Raw genomic sequence first — 27,019 nt, 5'->3', positions numbered from 1 at the left:
GCGTTTTAGAATGGATGTGACATGGATGCTGTCGAAACAGAAGATGAATTACTGACAAAACATTGAACGGTTTCTTCAGTTGTCGGTTTGCACTGATAAAGCAACTGTGCTGTTCGCAATTTCTTAGACCTGTTGACTGAAGGCATTTGCATTGCAGAAGGACATAAGAACTAGGAGCAGGAGTCGGCCATCCACCTCTTCGAGCCTGCTCCGCCATTCAATGAGATCATGACTGATCTGATCACCCACCTGCCTTTTCCCCATATCCCTTCATTCTTTTTTTTAACGTAAAAATCTTCCTAACTGAACCTTAAATATGTTTAATGAAGTCGCCGCAACCATTTCCCAGGGCAGAGAATTCAAGTACAGAATCGTTAAAATACCGTACTGTGCAGATCGGCATTCTTTCTCTGCAGGGCTTTGTGAATGTTGTTCATTTTGGGGGGAAAAGCAGTGTCTCGACCTGCTTGGGATTTTCCCAGAATGGCATGTGTACCAGCTGCCCACCTGGAGGCTGTGTGAGCCAGGAAGGATGAGTCAAATAAAACGCTGATAACCTGGCATTGATCAACCGCAGATCCGGTTGATCCAACAGCTGGCTCAGTCGCTAGCCTCGGCCGCGAGCCTGGAGTCCGAAGTGTTTGCCTGGTCCCCACTCCCTTGTAACATGCAGGATTCGTCGGTCAATGTATTATGCAGCACAAAAGGCAAAGGAGGAAAAACCCAACACCCAACCCCAACCAACCAATTTTCCCCTGCAACCGCTGCAATCGTGTCTGCCTGTCCCGCATCGGACTTGTCAGCCACAAACGAGCCTGCAGCTGACGTGGACTTTTTACCCCCTCCATAAATCTTCGTCCGCGAAGCCAAGCCAAAGAAGAATGGAAACAAAAGGGAAATAGGACAAAGTTAGGGGAGGTAAGTTTAGAGGAGATATCGAGGGTAAGGTTTTTACACAGAGTTGTGGGTGCCTGGAATGCCTTGCCAGGGATGATAGTGGAGGCTGAAATATTAGGGGCTTTTAAGAGACCCTTAGACAGGCACATGGATGAAGGAAAAATAGAGGGTTACAGGGTTGGGTGGGTTTAGTACTTCTTTGCAGAGATATATGGGTCGACACAACATCGAGGGCTTGTACAGTGCTGTAAATGTTCCATGAAATAACAGCCAGTCATCTGTCTCTCTGCCAGACCACCAGGTTTCTATGGGGCTGAACTGTCAGAGTTTTACTCTAGATAATTGGCACGACAATCCAGGTATCAAGCTGGACAGTTCAATTCAGAGGAAGGGGGCATCATGGATGTACTGGAGAAATGTACCAGAATACAACTGTCCATCAATCCTTAGTGCTTATGATCTGTGGAAGCAATCCCACAACACCAATCAGACACATTCACTGTGCCATCTTGTGTTTAACAAAAGGGCTAAAAATCAATTTGCAGGCCGAAGTCTGCAGGTTAAGCAACATCAGTGGAAGAAAAAGAATCGTTACCCATTTGGGTCAGACCCTTGTCTTGATGAAATATTTTGGCCTGAAACACGGATGACAAGGTTTTCAGAGTATTCCTTGTTTCGACCGTCAACATGATTGTGTTCGACAGACCCGATGAGTTCCTCCAGCGGATTTGCTCCAAGTTTCCGAGCCTGCAGCCTCCTGTGTCTCTGCAGAAAGGTGGAGAGTGATTCTTCTGTTGGATTGGGCTCTCGTGAGCTCTCAGAGTTGATCAGGGTTAGAAAATCAATTTTAATCCCATCTGTGCGGTTTGTGCTCAGGTAGATAATCACTTCACTGGCATCTTCATTTTCCTTCGTTTACTGCCACTGAGAATCAAGGGTTTCAGGTTTAATGGAGAGCTATGCTGGAGAAATCCTCAAAGACGAGGACTGTGGTCTCAAACAAATTTAACTGGAAATTCCCAGTTCAATATTAACAGGCCCAGTTAGGGGGAACTAAGTGCTGCAGGCTGATCCTTTGGGAATATTGTTGGATTATGGAGGGATCAAGTGATTGCAGGTTGGTAGCGAGGGAAAGGAGGAGTGGTCATTGGGGAAAACATTGCACTAGATTTTTCTGCCTTTGAGGGTGAGTAGCTATGGTCATTGGAGACAAAGAAGAAGCAACTTCATTTTCTACCTGTCAGATTATCTTTGGTAGCTGGCAGCTTGAATTGTATTGGAGAGTTGTAAGTGCCAGCCTCGGCATGATGGAGGGTCTGTGCCTGGCAGAAGAACTGGAAGAAGGCATGGCAGCGAACGCGAAGGAGCGAGGGGCAGAGGGGGTATGGGAAGAGGACATTTCCAGGTAGTAGAGGGGAGTATAGAGGCATACTCCTAGGGGAAAGAGCAACTGGAATCTTCTCGGGACACAGAATCACACCAAAATGCTACTGAAAGTTTTGACAGCAACATCCTGTTAAATTAAGGCTGGCAAATTGTTCAGAAACAGGTGATTCCGAATATGTGGGAAAATAGATCAACTCTCCAGTGTTCCATTTATTCTTGGATAACAGCATTTTTAATCACAATTAGCATGTTCTTTAAGTAGTTTACTTGAAATTACTCTTTTAAATTTAGTGTTGAAGTGTAGGCCTTTGAAATTCAATGCCCAGAATTAATGATGAACTGAGGGGAAGACTGGTGCAGACTCACAAATTCTCCTTGCATGGCCGTTGAAGAAATATCCATCCACACGAGCTGTAGTCATAACACTCCTGGTCCTTTTGTAGGCAAGACTCGAACTGGGCGGCCTCCACTAAGCTTCCAAGACCCTGGCACCAGTCTCTCCAAGAGACCTTCACTGTTAGTCACAATCAAAATGAAGCCCTTTGCTTCCCAAAAAGATGCTCCTGGCACAGGTCAATCCACCGAAAAGGCCCAGTCATTCACAGAATCTGCTTTGCTCTGAATTCCGCAGAATGTCCACAAGAGCTGCTTCAAAAAGCTCCTTTCTCTTCAGCAGCCAGAATGGTTCTCCCCTTTAGAAAATCACATCTTTGCAAATATATTGAATTCTGGGACAGACTGTAACAAACCTTCCCTCAGTTCTTCCAATGTATTGAATTATTACTGGGCTGTGACTTGTGTTGTGCTTGTGAAATTTTAAATATTAACAGTGATCATTCAATCCCTCCTGTCTGTACTATCCCTTACAGTGATAATCCCATTTTACTAACATGGGAGCTCGTAGTAGGTGTAATTGTTTTAATTTTCTTTTTCATTATATTTTCTCTATCAGTGCCCTGTTTACAGAATGGAATCTCGGCACCATTGTGCAAAATGCATGTTCCCCTATTTCACAGTGTATTCCATAGACTATGAAGCAACACCACATGAATCTACAGGGGTCATCCACTGCATCTGGTGCTCCTCTACATCAGAGACACTGGAAGCAGACGGGGAGACTGCTTCATTGACCACCTTCGCTCTGTCTGCTGCAACAGCAAGGATCTCCCAGTGGCCAATTTCACACAGCAACATGTCTGTCCGTGACCTCTTGCACTGTCTGACCAACTCTACCTGCAAATCGGAGGAATAACACCTTGTTTTCCATCTGAGGTTTCTCCAACCGGATGGCATGACCTTCAATTTCCACTAACAACCACCCCTGAGTCGCTCTCTTTCCCTAACCCTCTATCTCCTTTCCTCAAGCACCCCTCTCCCTTCTTTCTCCGTTCAGACACCTATCCCCTCCGCCATTCACTTCTCAGCTTCTTCCTTTCGCCTAATATCCCCCTGCAACCTCTTATCTGTTGGCCCATACTCCCTGCCCCCCCGCCCCTTTCTCCCTCCTCTCCTCTCTGCTCCTCCCCCTACCTTTCTATTCAGGCAGCTGCTTGCCTTTCACTCCTACCTTGATGAAGGGCCATGCCCGAAACATTGGTTACCCTTGGCTTCTCTGGGTGCTGCACGACCTGCTGGGTTTCTCCAGCACTTTAGTGCATTGCTCTACAACCCCAGCATCTGCAGACTTTCCTGTTTAACCCCAGTGCTTTGTGCCTTGGGCACATACAACCGAGAACACATTTGACCAGATTCTTTAAGGCACCTTTCATTGGTAAAAGATGAGGCCCTTGCACAGTTTGAACTGTACTTCCCTGTACCCGGATCCTAACACCATACCCGGTCCTGTTGTTTACTGCAGCAGTATTCCCTGTATCTTTTTCCATTATTCCCCTACCTTGTCGACATTCCGGGATAGAATGCAACACATCACTTTTCACTGTGTGACAGCGTATATAGAGGTGTTTGGGAGATAAATTGGGAAAGGTTTGATAAAGCAGGTCACACACAAACACTGTAAAACACAGAATTTTTGCAGGAGTTTTTGCAAGAGTCTCATGATGGACTGTTGTTTGCAAAAGGCAACAAATGTAACAACAGGCAGTAGCAGCTTTGTCTGGAAAACAGAACTTACTGTCTGGAAGGTCATGTGAACTTTTCAGGCAGAGAGCAGAGAAAAAGCAGGCTTTGCTCTCAGAGTGGGAGGGAGTGAGAGAGAGAAAGAGGAGAGACAGAGACATCGGTTCCAGAGGGACAAGCTGGCAAGCTTTGGAAGATGGTGTGGTCAAAAGAGAGGACACGTGACAATAAAGAATTCAGTTCCGATCTCCTTTCTCCTGCACCCAAGCTGCTCAGAGCAGATGTGTACACCTCAGTTCATCACATCCATAACCTTACCTTGCTGGAGCTGGGAGCATAGCATCCTTAGTGAGCTTCCTTGAAGCCCCCTTCCCCAAATGATCATCAGCCGCACATAGAATGCAAGATTCCCAGGGGCAGCAAGCATTTCCCAAGTTCTAAGTTAAAAAAAATCAATGGTATATTTGATTGAATTAAATAGAAAGAGACAGTAAACACTAAATAATAGAGAGATCATAAATAATTATCTGAGTGCCAAAAAATTGACAGCAACAGTGCAGACAGTGCAGACAGTGCAGACAGTACAGACAGTCCTCTTGTGGTGACGGAACAGTCCCTGATTAGTGTATCGAGAGGAGGTCTAAGAACCTGATGGCTATTGAAAAGGAACTGCTCTTGAACCTAGAGGTGCTGGGAGCAGTTGGAAGAGGGTGTGACCAGGGTGATGGGGGCCTTTTATGATGTCGCATTGATGGAACGTAGGGAGAAGAAACTTGGGTTGAAAGGTGCTCGATGGGTAGCGCGGACTTGCTGGGTTTCATGCTACATGACAGCAACCTGTGGCAGATCACGAGACTACCCATGAAGTCACCCCGATGGCAACCTTGCAAGCTGGAGAAACTCAGCAGGTCACACAGCATCCATAGGAAGTAATGGGCAATATTTCGGGCCTGGGCTCTTTTATCAGGTATATGATATCTCAGTGCACGTGGCAATATAAAAAAATTAAATTCAGATCTACTTCTCCCTGTACGCAAGTTATTCAAAGCGGACACATACACCTCTGATGAAGGGCTTGAAACGTTGGTTCCCCTTTACCTCCTGTGGATGCCGCGTGACCTGCTGAGTTTCTCCACCCCAGCATCTGCAACCTTCCTTGGTTCCAGTCAGGGCCAAACCTCTCCCTTTGACAATCCAATCCAGCTCCTTGCCGAGAGATTTCAACTGAACAGTGTCCCTTTAAAAATGCGGTGGCGTTACTCGCACAAGAGAATGGCGGAAGGAGAAGAAGCTGGAAGTGTTTGGGAAAAGGCTTTCAGAATGGCAGCTGAGATTCAAATATTTTAAGGTATGAGGTAGTCAAATAGGATTCCAAGTTGTATTTTGCTTTTATTTGAAGTGTTTGCTTTTGAAACTGACATGAGCCCACAAGGGTGTTCACGTGCAGTACTTTCGAACACTTTAGAAATTGAGCTTACACATTTGTAATGGCAATTACTGTTGATTGTTGGCTTGAGGCTGCACTTATTCACATTACCAGGTCATTTACTGTGAAAAAAATGAGAAGTGCACAAAGCAAATTCAAAATGTTATTAACCAAGATGCAGCTGGAATAAGTGCTAATTAGTGATAGACTAAGCAAGAGACTGGATGTAGAAATGGGAAGCATAAAATTATGCTTCAAAGATCACTGTTACATGTACTCTCCTGTCTGGAGCGGAGCACAGACACCAGAAGGAACTGCCTTTTTCTTTTCCTGACGATAATAATCTGGACTTTGAATTGGAAAAGAAATTACATCCAGGCACATCATCCAGTTTTTCAGTGTTGGAATGTACTGATAGCTTTCAGATCACAAAGCCTTTTCTGGTGAACCAGTGGTGTGAAAATGTCGACCTGGAAAAAGTTCCCAGGTAGGGCCGTGGACCCCAATAATTTCCCCCCAGTCCACCCTCTCTCTGCGATCTGAATCGGCAAATGGCTGAGCGGGGGAAGCGCCATGACGTCACTGCTTGTGTGCTACGTCATCGTGTCGTAATTTCAACATTTAAACCTGTCAACCTCAGTGTGCCCTCAATAAATCAGTGCATTCTGCTTTTTTCCTCTTGCATTTCCAAAGATAAGTTCAAATTGCAAAATGTAAAAATTTCACAAAATAGTTTCAAAGCTGAATATAACATAAAGGCTCAACTGTGCTGACACTTGTTATCTTAAATTATAAAGTTCTGACTTAATATTTGTTGTTATAATTTTAAAGAATTTTGGTCACCTGGTCACATTTGCCCAATATTTAAGAATGTGTGCTGTGTAAGAAGCAGTTCATCGTCATTCACTTTGCTGTCCTCCAAGAAGAGTTTTGTACAACCAGTAGGTTGTACAAAAGCTTTCAGACCGTCAGTGCCTATTTTCTATTTAAATAGCTGTGTACCCTTCTCTTGGTCTTAACCAAATTGTTAATTGGTCTGTGTGTGTGTGTGTGTGTGTGTGTGCATATGTGTGTGTGTGTGTGTGTGTGTGTGTGTGTGTGTGTGTGTGTGTGTGTGTGTGTTCTTCTCTTCTGACCAAATTGTTAATTGGTGTGTGTGTGTGTTCTTCTCTTCTGACCAAATTGTTATTTGGTGTGTGTGTGTGTGTGTGTGTGTGTGTGTGTGTGTGTGTGTGTGTGTGTGTGTGTGTGTGTGTGTGTGTGTGTGTGTGTGTGTGTGTGTTCTTCTCTTCTGACCAAATTGTTAATTGGTGTGTGTGTGTGTGTGTGTGTGTGTGTGTGTGTGTGTGTTTTCTTCTCTTCTGACCAAATTGTTAATTGGTGTGTGTGTGTGCGTGTGTGTGTGTGTTCTTCTCTTCTGACCAAATTGTTAATTGGTGTGTGTGTGTGTGTGTGTGTGTGTGTTCTTCTCTTCTAAATATCCACCCCATAGGATCATGATAGTTCCTTTCAGACAGTTTGTGGGTTACCCCACTCCTCAGAAAGGAGCAGTGAGTGTGTGAATGGATTTTAGGTGAATAGGGGTTTGCACAGGTCCAGACCCACCCTCTCAACATTCCCTCCCAGATACAGCAGCATGGTGAGGTCCAAGACAGCTGGAGGAAGTTCTGTTCCAGTGAATTGCCAGACCAAGCTTCGATGCAAGGGATGCCCTTTCCGTGCTTCACACCATACATTAGGTAGATGGCCATTGGCCCTATGGGAGGGTTTGTCCGCCCTTTGACAGGTCTTAATTTTCATCCTGCAAGGTGTCCAGCCACCTTCCACACCAAGCAAGCATGGTGGGGGAGCCGGTTTAGTCACTGACCACCCGATCATGCACATGTGTGTATATAAAATAGATTTTACACATTTTACACAGTCCTCTGACTTCGGGTAGGACTTCCTGCGAGTGTGTAAGGCGTCACTCACTACGTCATCGCTGGGGGTGGGACCCCCCTCCCCAAATTGCTGGGGAGGGAAATTACAGGGAAGTTGGACCGCGGTGTGAAAGGCCCGGGAGGTTCTACCTTCCTGGGAATTTCACCTGGGTCCAAGCAGGGTCACCACTTGGCCACAGTGTGAAGAGGACGACTATCGTCCTTCCAAGTAGGAAATCAGATCATTGTTTATCTCTAACCAATGCCATCAAACAGGTCTGTTGGAATTTGTGTTTAAATTGTTGCTATATTCTTTGCATGATAGCTGAGGTGTGACTCCCAAACTGCTTCAAGAGAGGGATCAATAAAGAGAATATTAAGGCTTTTTCAGGTGCATTCTACGCTAAGAATGCGACTGAAGAAGCAGAAGTGGCCCTTTAAATTGCCATTCAGGTGGCAGCGTTTAAAGCGCAACACTGGCCTCTTGAAGGACACAGCTGCACAGGATGTGGCTGTGAGGACACTCCGGCTCCTGCCCAGTGTCAGCTGTGATCAGCAGCCTGATCCTTTAACATCTGCTTTCACCCAGCTGCATTCAGGTGTCTGGGGGAGCCACTGAGCTGAGCTGATTATCCCTCTCCGAGGAAGGTTACGCAGCTCGCCTCAATGTGACGACGTTGTTTAACGGGTTTAATGTATCATATAGATTGAACGTTGAATGAATGGGGAGGAGGGGGGGGAGGGAGGGAAGGGAGAGGGGAAAAGGGGGAGAAAATGACACTATGTATATTCAAGAGAAAAATGTCTATGTAGTTTGGTCAGTATGGTTCATAGTGTGAAAAATAAAAAATAAACTTTAAAAAAAAAGAGCGCCTCCTGCACATTCAGGTGGCCTCAAAACAGCCGCACATTGCCTAAACATGCGGCTTTACATGTGGGGCAATTGGCCACCTGAAAGTGCCTTGAGATAAGTGCATGGAACTGAGAAAAATGGAGGAAAGTTCTAAATAGTTGTTGGAGTATGGAGCACAACACTTTGGGCCAAAGGGCCTGTATGGTGTTTTAGATTTCTATGTTTATGTTCTAAAGCAAATTGGATATTCATGAAAGGCATTTAGACATACAGCACGGTAACAGGCCATTTCAGCCAGCGAGCCCGTTACGCCTAATTTACACCCAATTGACCTACAGCCCCCCTGGTACATTTCGAACGGTGGGAGGAAACCGGAGCCCCTGTGGAAAACCCATGCAGACACAGGGAGAAAGTACCCACCTTACAGATAGAGCGGGATTCGAACCCAAGTCCCAATCTCTGGTGCTGTAATGGCATTGCACTAATCGCTACGCCAACCATGCTGAAATACACATCTTTCTTTTAAAAGATGAGCTGTTTGATCGTTACGACTGCAATAATGACAGATACTACAATGTTCTATCTCTGATTATTATCCCCCCTCTTTCAAATCTTCCATCCTCTACTACTTGTTCCACTGCGCTCCCCGCCCAATCTTTACAAATTACTGTTCCCAGTGAAATGTCCCCTGGGATTCGAAGACGAGGATCCCTAATCTATTCCTGTCATTTCTGAACTTTCTCAATCAAATCCCTCCAACCAGGCATTGAAACAACAGTGTTACAGCCTACGTGCGACAGGTTTGTGATGGAAATAATTAATGTCTCACCAAGGTTTGCAATATTTGCCACCCTACTTAATTTCCTCTCCACAGTTTGTGATCAACCCCCATCACCCCCCCCCCCCTCCCCAACTTGGTTCCATTTATCCAGACGCAACCACAGGATCTGAAGCCGATTTTTCCACTCCCATTCTCTTGTTCCTGGAGTCCTTCAAAATTTTTCTTTGGTAACTACTTGGTAACCTAATAAAGTCCATTTTACATCTGCTGCCATCTCCTTGAGACTTTCCACCGTCCAGAACATTCTGGTTTGTTTCTGGCAACATCTCTCCTTGAAACTTTCCACTGTCCAGAACTTACCGGTTTGTATCTATCACCATCTCTCCTTGAAACTTTCCACTGTCCAGAACTTTCCAGTTTGTTTCTGCCACCATCTCTCCTTGAAACTTTCCACTGTCCAGAACTTCCCGGTTTGTATCTACCACCATCTCTCCTTGAAACTTTCCACTGTCCAGAACTTTCCAGTTTGTTTCTGCCACCATCTCTCCTTGAAACTTTCCACTGTCCAGAACTTTCCAGTTTGTTTCTGCCACCATCTCTCCTTGAAACTTTCCACTGTCCAGAACTTTCCAGTTTGTTTCTGCCACCATCTCTCCTTGAAACTTTCCACTGTCTAGAACTTTCCAGTTTGTTTCTGCCACCATCTCTCCTTGAAACTTTTCACTGTCTAGAACTTACCGCTTTGTATCTGTCTCCATCTCTCCTTGTAACATTCCACTGTCCAGAACTTTCCGGTTTGAATCTGCCACCATCTATCCTTGAGATTTTCCACTGTCCAGAACTTTCTGATTTGTATCTGCCTTGAAACAATCCACTATGTCTTGTTGTCAGTTTGCTCCTGACAGACAGAACTGTGAGAGGATCTAATTCTCATCATGCCCTTCATAATCTCTGTTCCCTCAGCAGCGATCCCATCATTCTTCCTGAATTCTTTCTGACGTGTAACCGAACTGTTTGCAAACTTGGTCCTGAGTTGCTTCAGATCTCTTCCCCACTCTACGATTTCAACTTTTTCATCCCAGTCCAGCTTGTTACAATTATCTGATGCCAGAAAACTGTGAAACAAGTTATCATTAGTGTGGTCAAAACCTCTAAACCTTATCAAATTTGGGAACATGTGACAACCAACAGACCATTTCTCCAAAATGTATTTCACCAATCTCACTCAGGCAGGGTGTGGTGCCCAACTGTTTCCAACATGTCTCATGTTGGGGTGTCACTTGTGCGATATTGGGGTGTAGCCTGTGGGGTGTGCTGGGCTGTGACCTGTGAGGTGTTGGGGTGTAGCCTGTGGGATGTGTTAGGGTGTGACCTGTGGGGTGTGATGGGCTGTGACCTGTGAGGTGTTGGGGTGTAACCTGTGGGGTGTGTTAGGGTGTGACCTGTGGAGTGTGACAGGCTGTGACCTGTAAAGTGTTGGGGTGTAACCTGTGGGATGTGATCTATGGGATGTTGGGGCGCACCTAATGGGGGAATTCTTAGAAGTGGTCTGTCGTCCTGTTATAATACAGTCTGTGCTATCGAGTTGGGATGAGATGTGCTGGATTGCTTGTCTGCTACTTTGAGATCTCCTTGTTAACTGTCAAATTCTGAAAATGCCAGTTTTCTTTTTCACAATTTGAATAATATTTCAGTCCTCAGGATTGCGACTGTAAAATCTAGCACTTCCTTCTTTTAAAAAGCATTTGAATTGTGTGAAATGTTTAAAAATGGTTTTCACTGATTTTACTCTGTTTTACTACTTGAGAATGTTTTCTGGCATTCTCTCCGCTCTCTCAGAAGAGAAATTGGAAGCGAAGTTCGGGCAAATCTCAGAGACTGCAGTTTTTAATTGACTGATATATTCCACAGAGTGGCACCAAATTACTATAATTAAAGTATTAATTAATGACTAAGAGTCTACTGCATGAAGCCATCGAAACTGTCATTCATCCTCCCAGAGGGAGAGATTCAAGTCTTGATTCAAGTCTTTCGCAGAGAGGAGGGGGGCTTCAGAAAAGAGACAAAAGGTGGGGAATTCCCTTCTGAACTCAGAGCTGCTGTCGGGGTGTTGAAATCTGGAGGGGGTATGATTTACAGGCTGATCCACACCCAGCAATGTCCCTTTGGGAGTCTTGACTAGTGGGATCCAAGCTCTATTTTTTAATGGAAAATAATGAGTTTTTGGTATAAAGGGGAACTACTCAGAGCATGTGCTTTGTGCGGGGTAAACTGGGAATTCTACACAGAATTTAGTTATCGCAGAAGAAAGACCAGAGGAAATGTTTTATGCACTGTCGGCACATTAGGAAATGTATTTGTACAACATTCAGGCGGAGAATCTGCAAATGTGAAGCCCAAGGGAAAATAATCAATTTTACAGTCCCATAATCTGTGCTTTGTGCTGTAACTCCGCTCGGGTACAATGAGCTTTTGTGCCTGTCTTGTTTAACTGTTGGAGCTTTGTTCTTTGCACGCAGAATAACACCGTTTTGACACTCTAGCGCTGCCAAGTCAGTCATACTGATAGAGGTGCAATCGACCCTCTTGCTGGCCGTTCCCTCTGAAAGGCAGTCCGTCCGCACAGCTACTCATGGCTGGCCACCTTCCTCCAGTCCATCCTTCTCCAAGAACAAAGGTCTGGCCCCGAGAACCGGCAATGGCACATTTCGGCTTGTCACCTCAGCTGGAAATTTATCTCCTGGCATTTGGCACATATTTACCTAAGATATTAATGTGGGCATTTTCTGGGAAGGGGAGATGCATGGAAACAGAAGCTATTACACGGAAGATGCATTAAGAAAATAATATAGGCTGTGTGAAAAACTCTGCTTTGTTCCTCATTGGGTATGCATGACTTAATTAGTCCATCTGGCACAGCATAATTATACTAATGCCCCTCAATTCGTCAAAGAGCATGGTGAGAATCTTCTTATCGATCAAATCTAAGGCCACTCAGCACGATTGGCAGCCGTCACTTGCTTGGGGTCAGGTCTGGGCTCTAGGCTCAAGCTGTGCTACAAGGACCTGTGCACACGTCGTGAGTCATGCCTTGGTGCTGTCGTGACAGAGTGCTGCAGGGTGTTGGACCGCCATGTCTGCCCCCTCTGCGACATTGCAGATTCAGCTGTCTCTCTTTGGATCTGCAACCTGTTTTGTGACTAATATGCACGTCTCAGCCAATACCAAAGAAAATAGCCAATCTGGTTTCTGTTTCTTCACTGTCCATGGGAGCCTTCTATACACAATTTGATGAACATGAAAAATCGGTGCAGGAGCTGGCCATCTGGGCCTTCGAGCCTTCTCCATCAATCAAGAAGACCCTGGTAGATCCAGACTACACTCTTCTATTCACCTTCCTGTTCTCCTGAATTCCCCTATTCTACCATAATTCGTGTACTGAATAATGTTAATGAAACTACCTTTACTGCTTCCTTGGGCAGAGAATTCCAGATACACAACTATAATGAGCTAATCTATTACTGCTTCCTTGGGCAGAGAATTCCAGATACACAACTATATGGGAGAATCAATTCCTTTTGATTTTTTACTTAAATCTCCTTCTGAGATCTTGAGTCTATGTTTCCTTGTTTATCTCTCACCTGCCAATGGTAACAACCTCCCTATTTCGATCTTCTCTATTCCTTTCATATTTTTATTTGTTTCCATGAGATCCCCTCTTGTCCCTCGGAAATCCAGTCAGTATCGTCCCAGGCTACTCATGAGGTGAAAAGTAAAACACAAAATTTGCAGACATGTGGTTGAAGTAAAAACACAACGCTGAAGAAACTCATCAGGTCCTTAATACAGCAAAGATAAAGCTACATATCCAACATTTTGGGCTTGAGCCCTTCATCAAGGTGTGGAAATATGTTGGCAGGTGTCCAAATAAAAAGGAAAGGGGGGTAGAGAGGAGGGGGGAGCATGGACTCAAAAGGCAGGAGAAGGGAGGGAGGGCACAGCAGCAAGCAGGAGGAGGAGGGATGGCTCTGTGAATAGAGAGGGAAGGGGGTGGATAGCTGAGGGAAAGAAGACAGGGGGAAGGGACAGGAGAGCAAGCCAGCAGAAACCGGAGAAGTTGATGTTAATGCTATCCAGCTGGAGAGAGCCCAGATGGAAAATCAGGTGTGATTCCTCCAATTTACGGGTGTTCTTGGTGGGATAGTGCATGAGGCCACAGACAGACATGCAAGTGTGGGAGGGAGATGCAGAACTTACATGGTTGTATGTTCTCCCCGTGTCAGGATGAGTCTTCCCTTGGGGCTCTGGTTTCCTCCCACTGTTCGAAACGTACTGTGAGTTGTTGGTTAAGTGGGTGTAATTGGATGGAAAGGGCCTGTTACCGTGCTGTATGTCTAAATTAAAATTAAATTAAAAATTCAGGTGAGCGACCTTTCATCAGAATTAAAAAAGAGGACAACAATGCTGGAGAAACTTCATCCAATCTGATTTTACCCAGATCGATGAAGCAAATGACAATGCTTTGGCTCTGAACTGAACTGAAAGAGCTGTGGTGGAAAGTTTGGGCATGGTATTTAGTCCGCTGGCCAAACAAAGGATCAATGAGTCTGTAGGATTGGACACAGTTACCCCTTTATCCACCCCTCCCCTCCTGCAGGTGGGGGTTTAGTCCTCCTCATTTGCCCCACAGATTAGTGTTGTCAGCCCTGCTTCCATCGCACAGGACTAGTATTGCTCTCCTGATCAGTGTGAAAGAACCCACGATGGGAAAGAGCATGTCCTTGGAGAGGTTGCAATGCTGAATTGATGCTGTTCTTTGTTTCAGGTCAATGGGAAGGATTTGTCGAATGCCACCCATGAAGAGGCAGTGGAAGCTTTTCGCAATGCCAAAGACCCAATTGTTGTGCAAGTTCTGCGGAGAACCCCCGTCAGAAAAAGTCACGCCAGCTCCCAGGAGGTGCCACTGGTGGATGCTGGCACGCAGACAGAAATCACGTTTGAGCATATCATGGCTCTCTCCAAGCTCAGATCATCATCACCTCCAGTGCCTGACATCTGCCCATATTTGCTATCAGACAGGTACAACCGTCTCTCATTCAGACCTCTTGCTGCAGTTAAATAACTTTGAGCAACTTTGAGGATGGAAATTAGATTTGTTGTCTTGTTGCTTTCAAGCATTTACCTCAAAAAAGGCTGCATGAATGATGCTATTCAGCCAGTTCTGTTTTCACTTGTTCCATTTCTTTTCTTTCTAGCCTGTATCCAAATGTCTTTCAAATCCTTAATCCCCACCCTCAATAACCATTTGTGGTGAAACATTCATTGTCTCTGTGTGAAAAAAAATTCACCACCCAACTCTTTCTCTCTCAGCAGTTCTGAAAATATTCACTCCCTCCCTCCTTGTAGCTGAGCTGTTGCCAATAATAACAATTGCATTATTTATCCTCCTGGAGCTTCCATTTTAATGAAAGTTCTTGCACTCGCCTTAACTTAATTCCAATGAAAATAGCCTCAAACTGCTGTACATCTCTTCATGGTTTGACCTCTCATTCCTTCTCACTCTGGTGATGCACAATCACTTTTCAACACGACTCGTACACAGTCACACATAAAACTGCATCTATTTCCTAACAGCACAGAGCTTTTCAACTTAACGTCCCTTGCTCAAAAACCATTTAATTTCCATTTTAAGAGGCCCTGTCTGCAACGTGAACATGGCCGCACAATGGAATTACGCTGGGGTAATTTTGGGGGACTTAGTCTTTTGGAAACGTCTGCTGGTGCCCTTTGCCCTACTGCCCGGCCTCCTCCCCTATCCCGGCCTCCCTGCCAACTCTTCTCCTTCTGGGCTCCCTCCCTTCCCCACCTTTTCCCTCAACAGAACTTCTCCCTCCTCTGACTACTCCCCCATTCCGCCGACCCCAGTTCACCTTGCCACCAACTCTCCATACACCCAAGAACACGAAAAAATACAGTAGGCCCCATTTCAATTTCACCCTTCCCCCTCAAAAAATTATTTGGTCGAAACATTGTCTCAAAGGTTTGGTTACGATTGTCGCAAAGTAAGAAAAGATACAAAGCATTGGAGGCCGAAAGAGATTTAGCACGCTAATTCATGGGATGAGAGGGTTGTCCTATCAAGAGAGACTGGGCCACTGAGAAGAATAAAGGATGTTCTATGGTAGGACGGATGTTGAGATATCTTCTCGAACTGGAGGTCATAGTTTGCAGATAAATCTGAGGTGCGTGGAAGTTCTTATAGCAGCGAGTGACAAATTACTGAAATTCTCTGCAGTGTGGAGATGGGATAGTCAGAAGCATTTGAAGTGGGCACAGATAAGTTGATGGAGGGTTGTGGGGGATGTGGTGTAAAATTGTAGGGTAAATGAACCGTGATTATGTTGAATGATGGGGGAGTGCCGGAATAGACCAAAACGCCTACTGTATTTTCTTGTGTTCTTGGGTGTATGGAGAGTTGATGGCAAATTACGACTCTGGTTCGGTTTCAGGGACGCAGTTAGTGTTGTGGTTAGTGACCTGGGTTCAAATCCAGCGTTGTCTGTAAGGGGTGTAGATGACACTTTTCAATCTCTCATATTTCCCAATTTCAAAACGTGCCATCTTCACAGAAACAAAAGAAATGATATTCTGAATTACTATCTTATTAATCCAGTATATCAAACTTTGTATTTGCAGCTGTAAGTAACTTTAATTTGATGATATAAACGAATAAACATTTTGCATAACTTCACATCAAGATTTTCATTACAATGGATAAACAAAGCATTCGGTTATATTTAAAGACATAATGATATAAGACAATAAATAGAGATGATTAATAGATGATTAAGACTAATTCAAAGTAAAGTATTTTGATGCTTACGCCTCCTCCATGGTTCTTCGAAGAATAAACGCAAGCCCAGATATTACAACATATGATGTCATAGTAACATGGTAACACTACAAACATCAATCTTTCTTAAAGGGATATCATAAAATTAACTAAGAGTTAAAACACAATGTTTTAACCATTACAAGGGGTTTCTACATTCTCCCCTTGTCTGCAAGAGTTTCCTCCATTGCTCCAGTTCCCTCCCACCCTTCAAAAATGTATAGGGTTTGCAGGTTATTGGGGTATCTTGAGGAACGGGCTTGGGGGCCATTTTTAAAAAAATGAGCAACAGCTTGAATGTAAAATGTTGTAAACTTTTGTTTATAATAGAAACTCACTACTCAGCATTCATTCCTAAATATTTAATACAGAGATATTTAGTTCTCAGTTCAAGTAAACTTTCCAACACAAGGCCATAATAATAGACTCAATTCCACCGATATCCTGGTGCAAGTGGGTTTGTCCTGCACACTACTCTCCCGATCCCTAAGCCTCTCCACTGACAGCATCCTAGGCATCCTTCAAGGGCATTGCCCAGTATTCAATATTTAATTTATTGTCATGTAATGTATACAATGTTATATTACACAAAATTACCTTTTGCCTGCTATAAGGAAGACACATTCAGCATTGGCAGAAATTGCCTGAAGCGCCTCTTACAGTCAGAGAAAGAGAAGCAAAAGAGAGCCCCCCAGAGTCACTGGTGTCCGTAGATTCGCCCCCAGTGCTTCCGCAGCCCCCACAGCTACATACAGTCCACACCATCAGCAACCTGAGCTCCAGATTCAAACCTCTGATACAATTAGGAATGCTTCAGTGCCTTCGACACCCTCTTGCCTCCAGGTTCCGATACTTGGGACCTTCTCAGCCAGTCTTGAAGCAGTCTCCAGCAGTCCTCAGCTCAGTGCAAGTCCTTTGACCACAGCCCACAGCCCCTGTGGGTTCCTCGCCTCATCACCAGCAGTCCACTGCCTGTATGAGTCCTTCAGCCGCAGAACCCCTCACTGGTTCGCTGTCGTGGTCACCATCTCTGCTGCTTCTCAAACAGGGGTGGTCTCCTCATTTTCTGGTCCCCTGCAGCAGTCCTCCACTTTCCTGGGGGCTGCAACCCTTCGTGGCTCCTGCCAATCATAGAAGCTACCACCTTGGGAGCCTCTCAGAGTGTGGACGACTTGCTCGTTGGGTCCCCAGTTGTTCTCCAAAAGTGGAGCATGGACTTGCAAATGTTCTGAACCTTGACTGGATGGCCAGCATTCACTGAACCACACTCATCCCTTTCCATCAATTAGTCCCTCCATTCCTATCCCTGCACTTGCACCCACACCTCCTACCTCACCACCATTTGGGGCCCCAAACAGTCCTTCCCCGTAAAGCTTCATTTATTTGTCATCCGATTGTCCCAGTACAATTTTTTTTAAACTTTATTTATTCGTTCAAAATACAGATAATAAGTAACATATATAAAAATAAACTAAACATGAACGTTATATTATATATATAAAAAAAGAAAGAAAAGAAGAAAAAAAAGAAAAGAAAAAAAAGAAGAGAGAGAAAAAAAGGAACCCCCCTCCCCCCCTTTCAGCCAGCTCTCCTAAGGAGAGCCATAAAGAGAAAAAAAAATAAAGAAAAACTAAGCATACATATTAAGATCTAATCAATGTAAATCAAAATGTAAATATTCTGAATATAACAACCATTTATTAATAAATAAACTATAGTTATCACGTGAAACATATATAATTTTTTCCATTATTAAACAATATTTCATCTCATTATGCCATCTATTAATATCAATCATATTCAAATCTTTCCACGTACTAGCAATACATTTTTTCGCTACGGATAAAGCTAAATATACAAAAGCAAGTTGAAATTTATCTAATCCCAAACCTTTCAGAGATTGCAAGCTACCCAATAAAAATGCCCAATTAAAAGGTATTTTAATCTTATACAGGTATTCCAGAAACAATTGTACTTTCTTCCAAAAATATATATATACATGACCAAACCGCATGAAAAAAAAGTTCCAACAGCGTTACCACATCTAAAACACAAATCTGATTCATGAAAACCATACTTTTTTTAGTTTTTCAGGTGTTAAGTATAATTGATGTAAAAAATTATAATTAATCATTGCATAACGTGCATTTATCAATCTAGTTACACTATCATAACAAATATCTAACCAATCATCCTCAGAAAAAATAAAACCGATCCCCACATCTCATTTACCTTTGGATTTATCCCAACCTTTTATATCCATACCATCCTGTAATATTTGATACATAAATGAAATATAACCCTTCTCTGGTACTACCTTCATAAGAAAAGTCTCAAATTTAGTCATTTCAGGTAAAATCATATCCCTACCAAACACGTTTTACCAAAGATCAAATTTGATAATAAAGAAACAAAGAGTTCTTATCAATACCATAACTGTCCCTCATCTGATCAAAAGATAAAAATTTACCTTCTTTAAAACAATCTCCCAATTTTCCACACCTTTAAATCTCCAAACTTCGATTATGTATTGAGAAATAAATAAGTTGATTATTATACAACGGAGTCAAGGCCGATAATTCACCACTAGAACCTATCATTTTCTTTTTCTTTGTCAATAACTTCATTAAATGTTTTAATATAGGCACTTTATGTTGCTGTAACAAATTTACATTCCATCTAAACAAAAATTGATGTATTTCAAATTCAAAAATATTTGCCATCTCAATTTTGGCCCAACTAGGGGGCTGATCCAAATCCATCAGTGAACTAATAAATTTAAGTTGAACTGCTTCATAATAATTTTTAAAATGTGGTAAACGTAGTCCCCCTAATTCATATTTCCACGTTAATTTATTCAAGGCTACTCTTGAAAATTTACCTCTCCATAAAAACTCCTAACCATTTTATTCAAATCTCGAAAAAAAAATTATCAAGTAAATACGGAATAGATTGAAATAAATATTGCATACGTGGAAAAATATTCATCTTAATTGTATTTATTCTACCCAATAAATTAATAGGTAAATCTTTCCATTTAAATAAATTAGTTTTAATTTTTTTATTAATGGAACATAATTTAATTTATATAAAGATTGATAATTAACATCCAAAATTATACCCAAATACTTAATTCGATCCATCCATTTCAAATTAAGAATATTCTTATAAGTTGAATTATCTCCTTCATTCACTGGTAAAATTTCACTTTTTTCCCAATTAACTTTATATCCAGAAAGACGTCCATATTGCATCAGACATTCCTTCAAATGTAAAAGTGATTGAGCTGGATTTGTTAGATACACCAATACATAATCGGCAAATATATATTCCTCATCTAAAACTTTCATACCTTGTATCTGTATATTTTGTCTTATCAACTGTGCCAAAGGTTCGATCACTAATGCAAACAATGCTGGTGATAAAGGACAACCTTGACGAGTAGATCGGGTCAATTTAAACGATTCCAAAATCAAACCGTTCATCAGTACTCTAGCTACGGGCTTACTATATAAAGCTTTAATCCAACTAATGAAAAAAGGACCAAACTTAAATTTCTCCTGAACTTTGAACAAAAAATTCCACTCAACTCTATCAAACGCTTTTTCAGCATCTAAAGATATCACCATCGGATGGTCTGAAGATTGTCGGAATCTATTAATCAAACTAATCACATGTAAAATATTTTCTGAGGCATATCTATTCTTTATGAAACCTGTCGATCCATATGAATCAGCTTAGGTAAAAATTTAGCCAATATATTCGCTAAAACTTTAGCTATTATTTTATAATCTACATTTAACAACGAAATCTGTCTATATAACCATATAACCATTTATGGAGCGGAAACAGGCCATTTCGGCCTTTCAAGTCCGCACTGGTTCACTAGAACAACTCCACTAGCTCACAATGACCTTTTCCATCCAGCACGGAGCATCTCTGACCCAGTACCATTGGGAAAAAGGTACAGAAGCATCAAAATCAGGACTTCCAGGCTGATTTCAAAGGATCTGTATCCTTCTTTGGAATTTCTGTAATTAAAGCACTAGAACAAGACTCAGGTAATTCATAATATTCTCCAACTTGGCGTAATATATCTCCAAACACTGTACAGAAGTCATTATAAAAAATTTATAAAATTCGACCGAAAATCCATCATCACCAGGCAATTTACCATTCGGCATTTCCATCATAGCCATTTTAATTTCCGAATCAATAAATGGTGCTTCCAACTCCTGTATATCTACATCCTCTAATGTCGGTAAATTCAACTGTGATTTTTTTTAAAAATCAATCGATCCATTTTCTTGTTTTCCATCAGATGTATATAACTTTTTATAAAATGAACAAAATTCATCATTAATCTCACGAGGTTTATAAGTGATAAGCGAATTCCGTCTAACAGCGTTAATAGTCCTTGAAACCTGTTCTTTCTTTAATTGCCATGCCAATACCTTATGTGCTTTGTCTCCCCCATTTGTAATATCGTTGTTTAGTCCTATTAATCATACATTCAAATTGGTAAGATTGTAGAGTATTGTATTCCAGTTTCAACCTAGACAATTCTATTTTCTGATCTTCTATAGCATCTTTCTGAAATTCCTTTTCTAACTCACCAATCCGTTTCTCTAATTCAAGACCCTGATTTAATCGATTCTTTTTTATTTTAGAAGTATAACGAATTATTTGTCCTCTCAAATAAGCTTTCATAGCGTTCCATAATGCAAACTTACTTTGAACAGAATTAGAATTTTCTTTCAAAAATAAATTAATTTGTTTTTTCAAAAAATCAATAAATTCTGTATTTTTAACAACATTATATTAAACCTCGAACGATAGGCCACTTGAATTTTCTCAGGTTGCATATGTAAAGTATAACAAAGAATGATCTGAAATCACCCTACTTTTATATTCTACTTGTTGTATTTTCCCATGTAAATGTGCCGATACTTTAAAAAAAGTCAATCCTTGAAAACGATTCATGTCTAGTTGAATAAAAGGAGAAATTCTTCTCTGTCGGATTAAGACGTCTCCAAATATCCACTAAATTAAGATCTTTCATCAACGCTTGAACCTGAACTGCCATTTTAGATTTCTTAACTTTCTTCAGGGACTTACCTAATAAAGGTTCCAAGACACAATTAAAATCACCACCAACTAAAACATTATCATTAGCCTGACCCAAATATAAAAATGCATCAGAAATAAATGTTTCATCATCTACATTTGGGGCATAAATATTAAGTAAAATCCAAAATTCACTTAAAAATCTTACAATTCAATTTAAGAATCATCCTGCCTTTTCCTCCATTGATTGTAATTCAAAAGATAAATTCTTATGTATCAAAATTCTTATGTATCACCTTTAGCACTGGAATTAAATGAAGAAGAATTGTCCCAGTACAATTCAATGAAACAGTGTACTCTCGTTCTACGCCTCAGAACTGTGCAAAGCACACTTACATATGTAACATTCATACAGACAAATGATACATATACCCAATATATACGTACATGTATTAAAGTAGGTATTCTTAATAAATAGTCGAACAAATGGAGAGTTGTTTCAGCAGACATTCAGTGACCTTATTGTCCGTGGGAAGAAACTGTTCTTCAGCCTGTTAGTCCTTCTGTATCTTTTTCACAATGGGAGTAAAGGTAAAGGTTTCATTATTATCACAAAACACTACCTTTAGAATGTGACATACATGAAACTCTGGAACTTGCATCCACCTAAGGCAGACAGAGAGTCGCCACATTGTCCAGCGCCCTTCACATAAACCTACAGCTCCTGGTGTTCCAAGGTGGTCTCCCCTCCACGTACTGACCAGGCCTGAGCCTGCTTGGCTTCCAATCTCAGGCGAATTCAGGCTATTAGGTTGCTGGAAGATGCTATGTGCAGGTGGTAGGGGTCCTCCCTGATTTTGTGCACCCTCTTTAAACAACGATCCTGGTAAATCACATTAAGCTCTACAGCAACTGCACCTCACTGATGCAGGTGGCTGAATGCTCTCTATTTAGACTTAACTCGTGAATCTTTAGGATCATTTACTGCACCCGCTGCATCTGCCTCTACATCAACTGGACGCAGACTGGAAGACTATTTTGTTCAGCACCTTCACTTTGTCTGCTGCAGTAACAGGGATCCCCCAGTGGCCAACCATTTTAATTCCACAACTCATTCCCATGCTCTGCCAAACTGAGGCCACCCACAAATTGGAGGGACCATACCTGACAACATTTCATCGGAGCACCCTCCAACCAGATAGCATGACCATTGACTTCTCCAGTTTTGGTTAAACCCTTCCCCAAGTCTCTTCCTTTACCCATCTCTCTCACCTTTCCTCCCTTCCCCCTCCATTCAGAGAGTGACCTCCTCCCCATCAACTCTCAGCCTGCACCTCCCCTTGCCCCTTCTCCTCTCCTCCCGCCGCCTTTTTATACTCAAGCGCCTTCCTGCTTTTCACTCATATCTTGACACAGGGTCCAGGTGCAAAACATTGGTCACCCTTTACTCCCTGTGGACTCTGTGTGATTTCCTGAGTTTCTCCAGTGCTTTGGTGCATTACCCTCCCTGGTGAGGCCATGGGTTTGTTCAACAAACCAGAGCTACAGTTCTGGGACCAAGGTAAAATACTTCAAGACAAATTAATGCCACCAGTCCAGGATATTCCCCCATGTTACTACTCAGTCCCGGTCTCTTAGTGTTATTCTTGCAATCAGACAAGTGCCAACCTGCCTGGAACAGGCTCCTTGGCCCAACCTGACCGCAATTAACATGATGTCAGTTTAAGTCATCCTGTGCATGTCTCACATCCCTCGATTTCCTTTCTGTTTATGATTCTGTCCAAGTGTCTTTGTAAATCTTGCTAACCACCACCTCTCCTTGCAGTGCGTAGAAAAGATTGCTTTGCGTGTCGCCTTTAAACTTTTCCCTTCTCATCTAAACCTCTGCCCTCTGGTATTTGTCACCCACTTTGGGGGGAGGGGAGATTGACGATCTCCCCCAACTCTGCTTCTTGTCATTTAATGCACTGTGTTACGGAGTCCAGAGGACCCCACAAATCAGCAGCAATAGATATGCACCACAACACAGGGGTACTTAAACAAAAGTAGTTTTTAATTATATTTGAACAAGAAAACAGAATTAAACTTTAACTTATTACTTAATCTAACTAACCTACTTAATCCCCCCCTCTAATACTAAGCGCAGGTGTGTATAAGATTAGAAAAGTTATTTGGTTCACAGTTCAATCTCACTGGTTGCAGACAATTCTTGTACTGTGCACAGAAGTTAGCATTAACAAAATGCACCAGGTTTTGGTGCTTAACAGGCACATGGTTACCACTCAGGAGGGTTCTTGTTGGTCTTCAGAGAGAGATTCCTTTTGTTCCAGGACATCCGCACCTGATTCCTGTTTAATCAGTCTTGCTGACGAAACCTTCCCCCTTCAGGGTTCTCCAGATGATCCTCCTTCTTTCAGGTCACCTTTCAGACCGCCAGTCTTCTCCTTTGACCAGGCAGTCTTCCAAATGTTTGCCAGCTTTGTCCTTCTGGATTTGATTTCTGTCTCCTTTCTCTCTGTTTCACACCCTCCTTCTCTGAGAGCAAAACTATTCTTGTCTCTGTCTGCAAAAATCACATGCTCTCCCAGGCAAGCTGCTGCCATTGCTACTTTGTTGCAAAAAGCACTCTGCAAAAGTCCTGCAAAAATTCTGTGTTTTAAAATGTGTGCGTGCAAGCTGCTCTAGCAATTCCTCCCAAGCCATCTCTAAATACTCTGTCACAGTCCTTCTGTCATACTGTCCCTGGGCCTTGGAAGCTCCAGAGTAAACAGCCTGGTTGGACCATCCCCCTCCTTCTTTCTGATCCAAGCTGCACCTTAGTCAGCCTCTAATGACCCTCTCTGAATCGTCCACAACCTTCCCGTAGAGAGGTGACCAAATCAGCATGCAATACTACGACTGGGATCCATCTGTGGTCAGGTGCCCGAACATAATGGTGGTGGGGAGGGGCCATGAGCGATTGTTGTTGGGTCATGGGTTCGTGTTTTACATGATCATATAGCCAGACAGAAGGGAAATCAGTCCCTCATTCCACCACGTCTCTGTCAATTGTCAAAGATTTGTCGAGACTCATCCAGTTTGTTTCTCCTCAAGTTCTCCTCTCCGGTCATCCCACCATCCAGAGAACCTCTAAATGGGCCTGTGTTGTGTGGGCCAACACTGTGCATGGAGCTGACCAGGAGGAGTTATGACACCTGCTTCCCCAAGTCCCATGGTGAGCGAGAGGTGCCGCAGTATGTGGGCTCAGGGGAAGTTCGGTGTGCCTGTGTGTGAGTAACAGCATGCTACCAGCTGCTGTTCAGATTAATGGCCCTTTTGCCCCCTGATCAAGATAGTATATTAGGCCAGGTTGCAAGTTTAGATGTGGAAAATCTTTTTTTTTGACAGGTCAGCTGCCCGATAAGTAGGCTCTTTGGTCGATCAGTTGGGGCTTGGGGGGAGGGCAGGAGGAGGCAGGTGACCTGTTGATCGAGTGGAGGTTGCGGCACAAACAGGATGGGTTATGGGGAGTGAGAGGAGCAGCATATCTGGAACCGTTTGCCATATTAATGCCCACATTTCATTTATTGGCTGGGTTTCTCGCCAAGCAAGGAAAACTGAAAGGCAATTGGCTAAAAATTAACGGAGAGGGAAAGATGTATATCCAGCTCAAAAGTTGTTGGCAACAAAGCTGCCTTCTGGGAGAAGTTGGATTAACTCATTCCATTGAAGTTGGATATCTTGAATCAAATGCCTAAAATATTTGCCTGTCTCTCAACCCATATCCACAATTTGTGTTCAAGGTCACGCCCTTTAATTCTGTTTCTGGCACTTTCTGTTTTTCGAAGCTAAAGGATGATCCTCGATCTGAAATATTCGCTCTGTTTCTCTCTCCACATTTGCTAACTGACCCACTGAATCTCTCCAGCATCTTTTTTTTTAATTTCAGATTTCTAGCATCCACAGTTTGTTCATTTTCATTCTTTTCCTCCCTCTGGTTAAAGGGATGTGTGTGATTGAACAAACGATTGCTGTTTATTAACGGAGAGAATGTACCATCATAAAAACTCAAAAGCTGGGGTTGCTGGAATCTTGAGTGAACCATGAGAAGCTGGAGGGGCTCAGGGGGTCAAACAGCATCCACAGAGCAAAATAGTCAGTCAACCTGTCAGGTCAGGATCATTTGGTGAGACTCACTCCTGAGCCATTGAGTTCCTTTGTCCTCTGACCTGTCTAATTAGGGGACAAAGAATCACTGAACTGGCAATCCTTCAGCTGAGGACAGGGATCTTTATCAATGATTAGACACATTTGACACAGCCCAGGATATCACAGGCAAAACCCTCCCCACCATTGAGCACATCTACGGGGAATGCCGCCGTCGGAGGGCAGCAGCAATTATCAAAGACCCACACCATCCAACACATGCTCTGTTCCCGCCGCTGCCATCAGGAAAGAGGAGTTGGGTCCACAAGACTCACACCAGCAGGTTCAGGAACAGCTGCCCCCCCTCCACCATCAGACTCCTCAACGACAAACTCAATCTAAGAACTCTTACCTGTGCACTTCATTGATTTTCTTTTTGTTCTGCTGTATTGCACAAGTCAGTGTGTTTACATTTGTTATCTGTTTACAATTTTACATGTTTACACTGTGTACAGTTTTTTTTAAACACTACCAATTAGTGGCAATTCTGCCTCATCCGCAGGATAAAGGAATCTCAGGGTTGTATGTGATGTCATGTATGTTTTCTGACAATCAATCTGAAATCGGATCTGAAAAATCTGAAACTGGAGACTCTGGAGCTGTTATATCTGTATCCAAACAACATTTTTGTCTTCCTATTTTATTTTTGCATTTTTCCAGCCACCCCATTTCTAAAAGAGACCGTGGGGATTGAGGCATTGTTGAATGCTGAACTGCTATCCTGGTGGTTGAATCATTCATGCACTTGAAACTGTTTTGAAAGGTGCTGTTGTAAATTAATGTAAAGTCAAAATATGCGTGTGCAGAAACAATTTTCAAATCCAGCAAAAAAAAATAATGGATTAATTTGAATGCAATCTTATTTCTGAAAGATTCTGTCGTACTTCAGTGAACCTTGTGTACAATTCTAAAATTCTAAACAGTGACACTGACAGATAGCTTTATCAAGAAAAATGTGCTTGCATTTTCTGGGTTGGATCGATCTGATTCCTGGTTGATTTCATCAGCTCCTTTTCCAGCTGCTGTTTTGTTGTAAAACGTTGAGGCTGTGTGTATAAGGTGTGAGGAGCCCAACATCTTGAGATTCATGGAGGGGTGGGGAGGGAATTCTCTCCATTAGCATTGATGTGGAAAGCAAGTGGCTCCACCAGAGATGGTATTGCTGCTTGAGTTGGGTGTCAATGGAAATCGTTAGGCAGTATATATTGTCCAAAAGAAAAGCTGTCATGGTACGATTGGAAGAAGAGGAAAGTTTTCTAATTTTCCTGCCCAATTTTAGCCCTTCACCAACATCAACCACCCAGTTCTGCTAGCTGCATGTTTGTGGCAAATTGGCAGCCATTATTTTCCAATTTCAGCTGGTCACCATTTCCCAAGGTCAATGACTCAGACATCTTGCGGATGTAAAAGGCACCGTGTGAATGCAGGTCCGTCACCTCTCTCAAAAGGAGGGCTGCAAGCTGTTCGTTTCAAGCCCTAAGGCCTAACACTGCCCTGATGCAAGTGTGAACCTCTTGATGACACCACCTTGCCTATC

General features: G+C 42.8%; 1 protein-coding gene across 1 annotated transcript in view; it reads left to right on the top strand.

Moving 5' to 3' along the window:
* LOC138745796 (E3 ubiquitin-protein ligase PDZRN3-like) overlaps positions 1-27,019 on the top strand; it is a 496,353-nt gene that overhangs the window by 425,942 nt on the left and 43,392 nt on the right. The window contains exon 4 of the mRNA XM_069903108.1: positions 14,164-14,417. Within this exon, the coding sequence (XP_069759209.1) occupies positions 14,164-14,417 (254 nt within the window). The remainder of the gene's footprint in view (positions 1-14,163; positions 14,418-27,019) is intronic.

The sequence above is a fragment of the Narcine bancroftii genome, chromosome 11 (assembly GCF_036971445.1).
Source record: "Narcine bancroftii isolate sNarBan1 chromosome 11, sNarBan1.hap1, whole genome shotgun sequence".
NCBI classification, from domain to species: domain Eukaryota; kingdom Metazoa; phylum Chordata; class Chondrichthyes; order Torpediniformes; family Narcinidae; genus Narcine; species Narcine bancroftii.
This window is presented reverse-complemented; position numbering and strand designations above follow the sequence as displayed.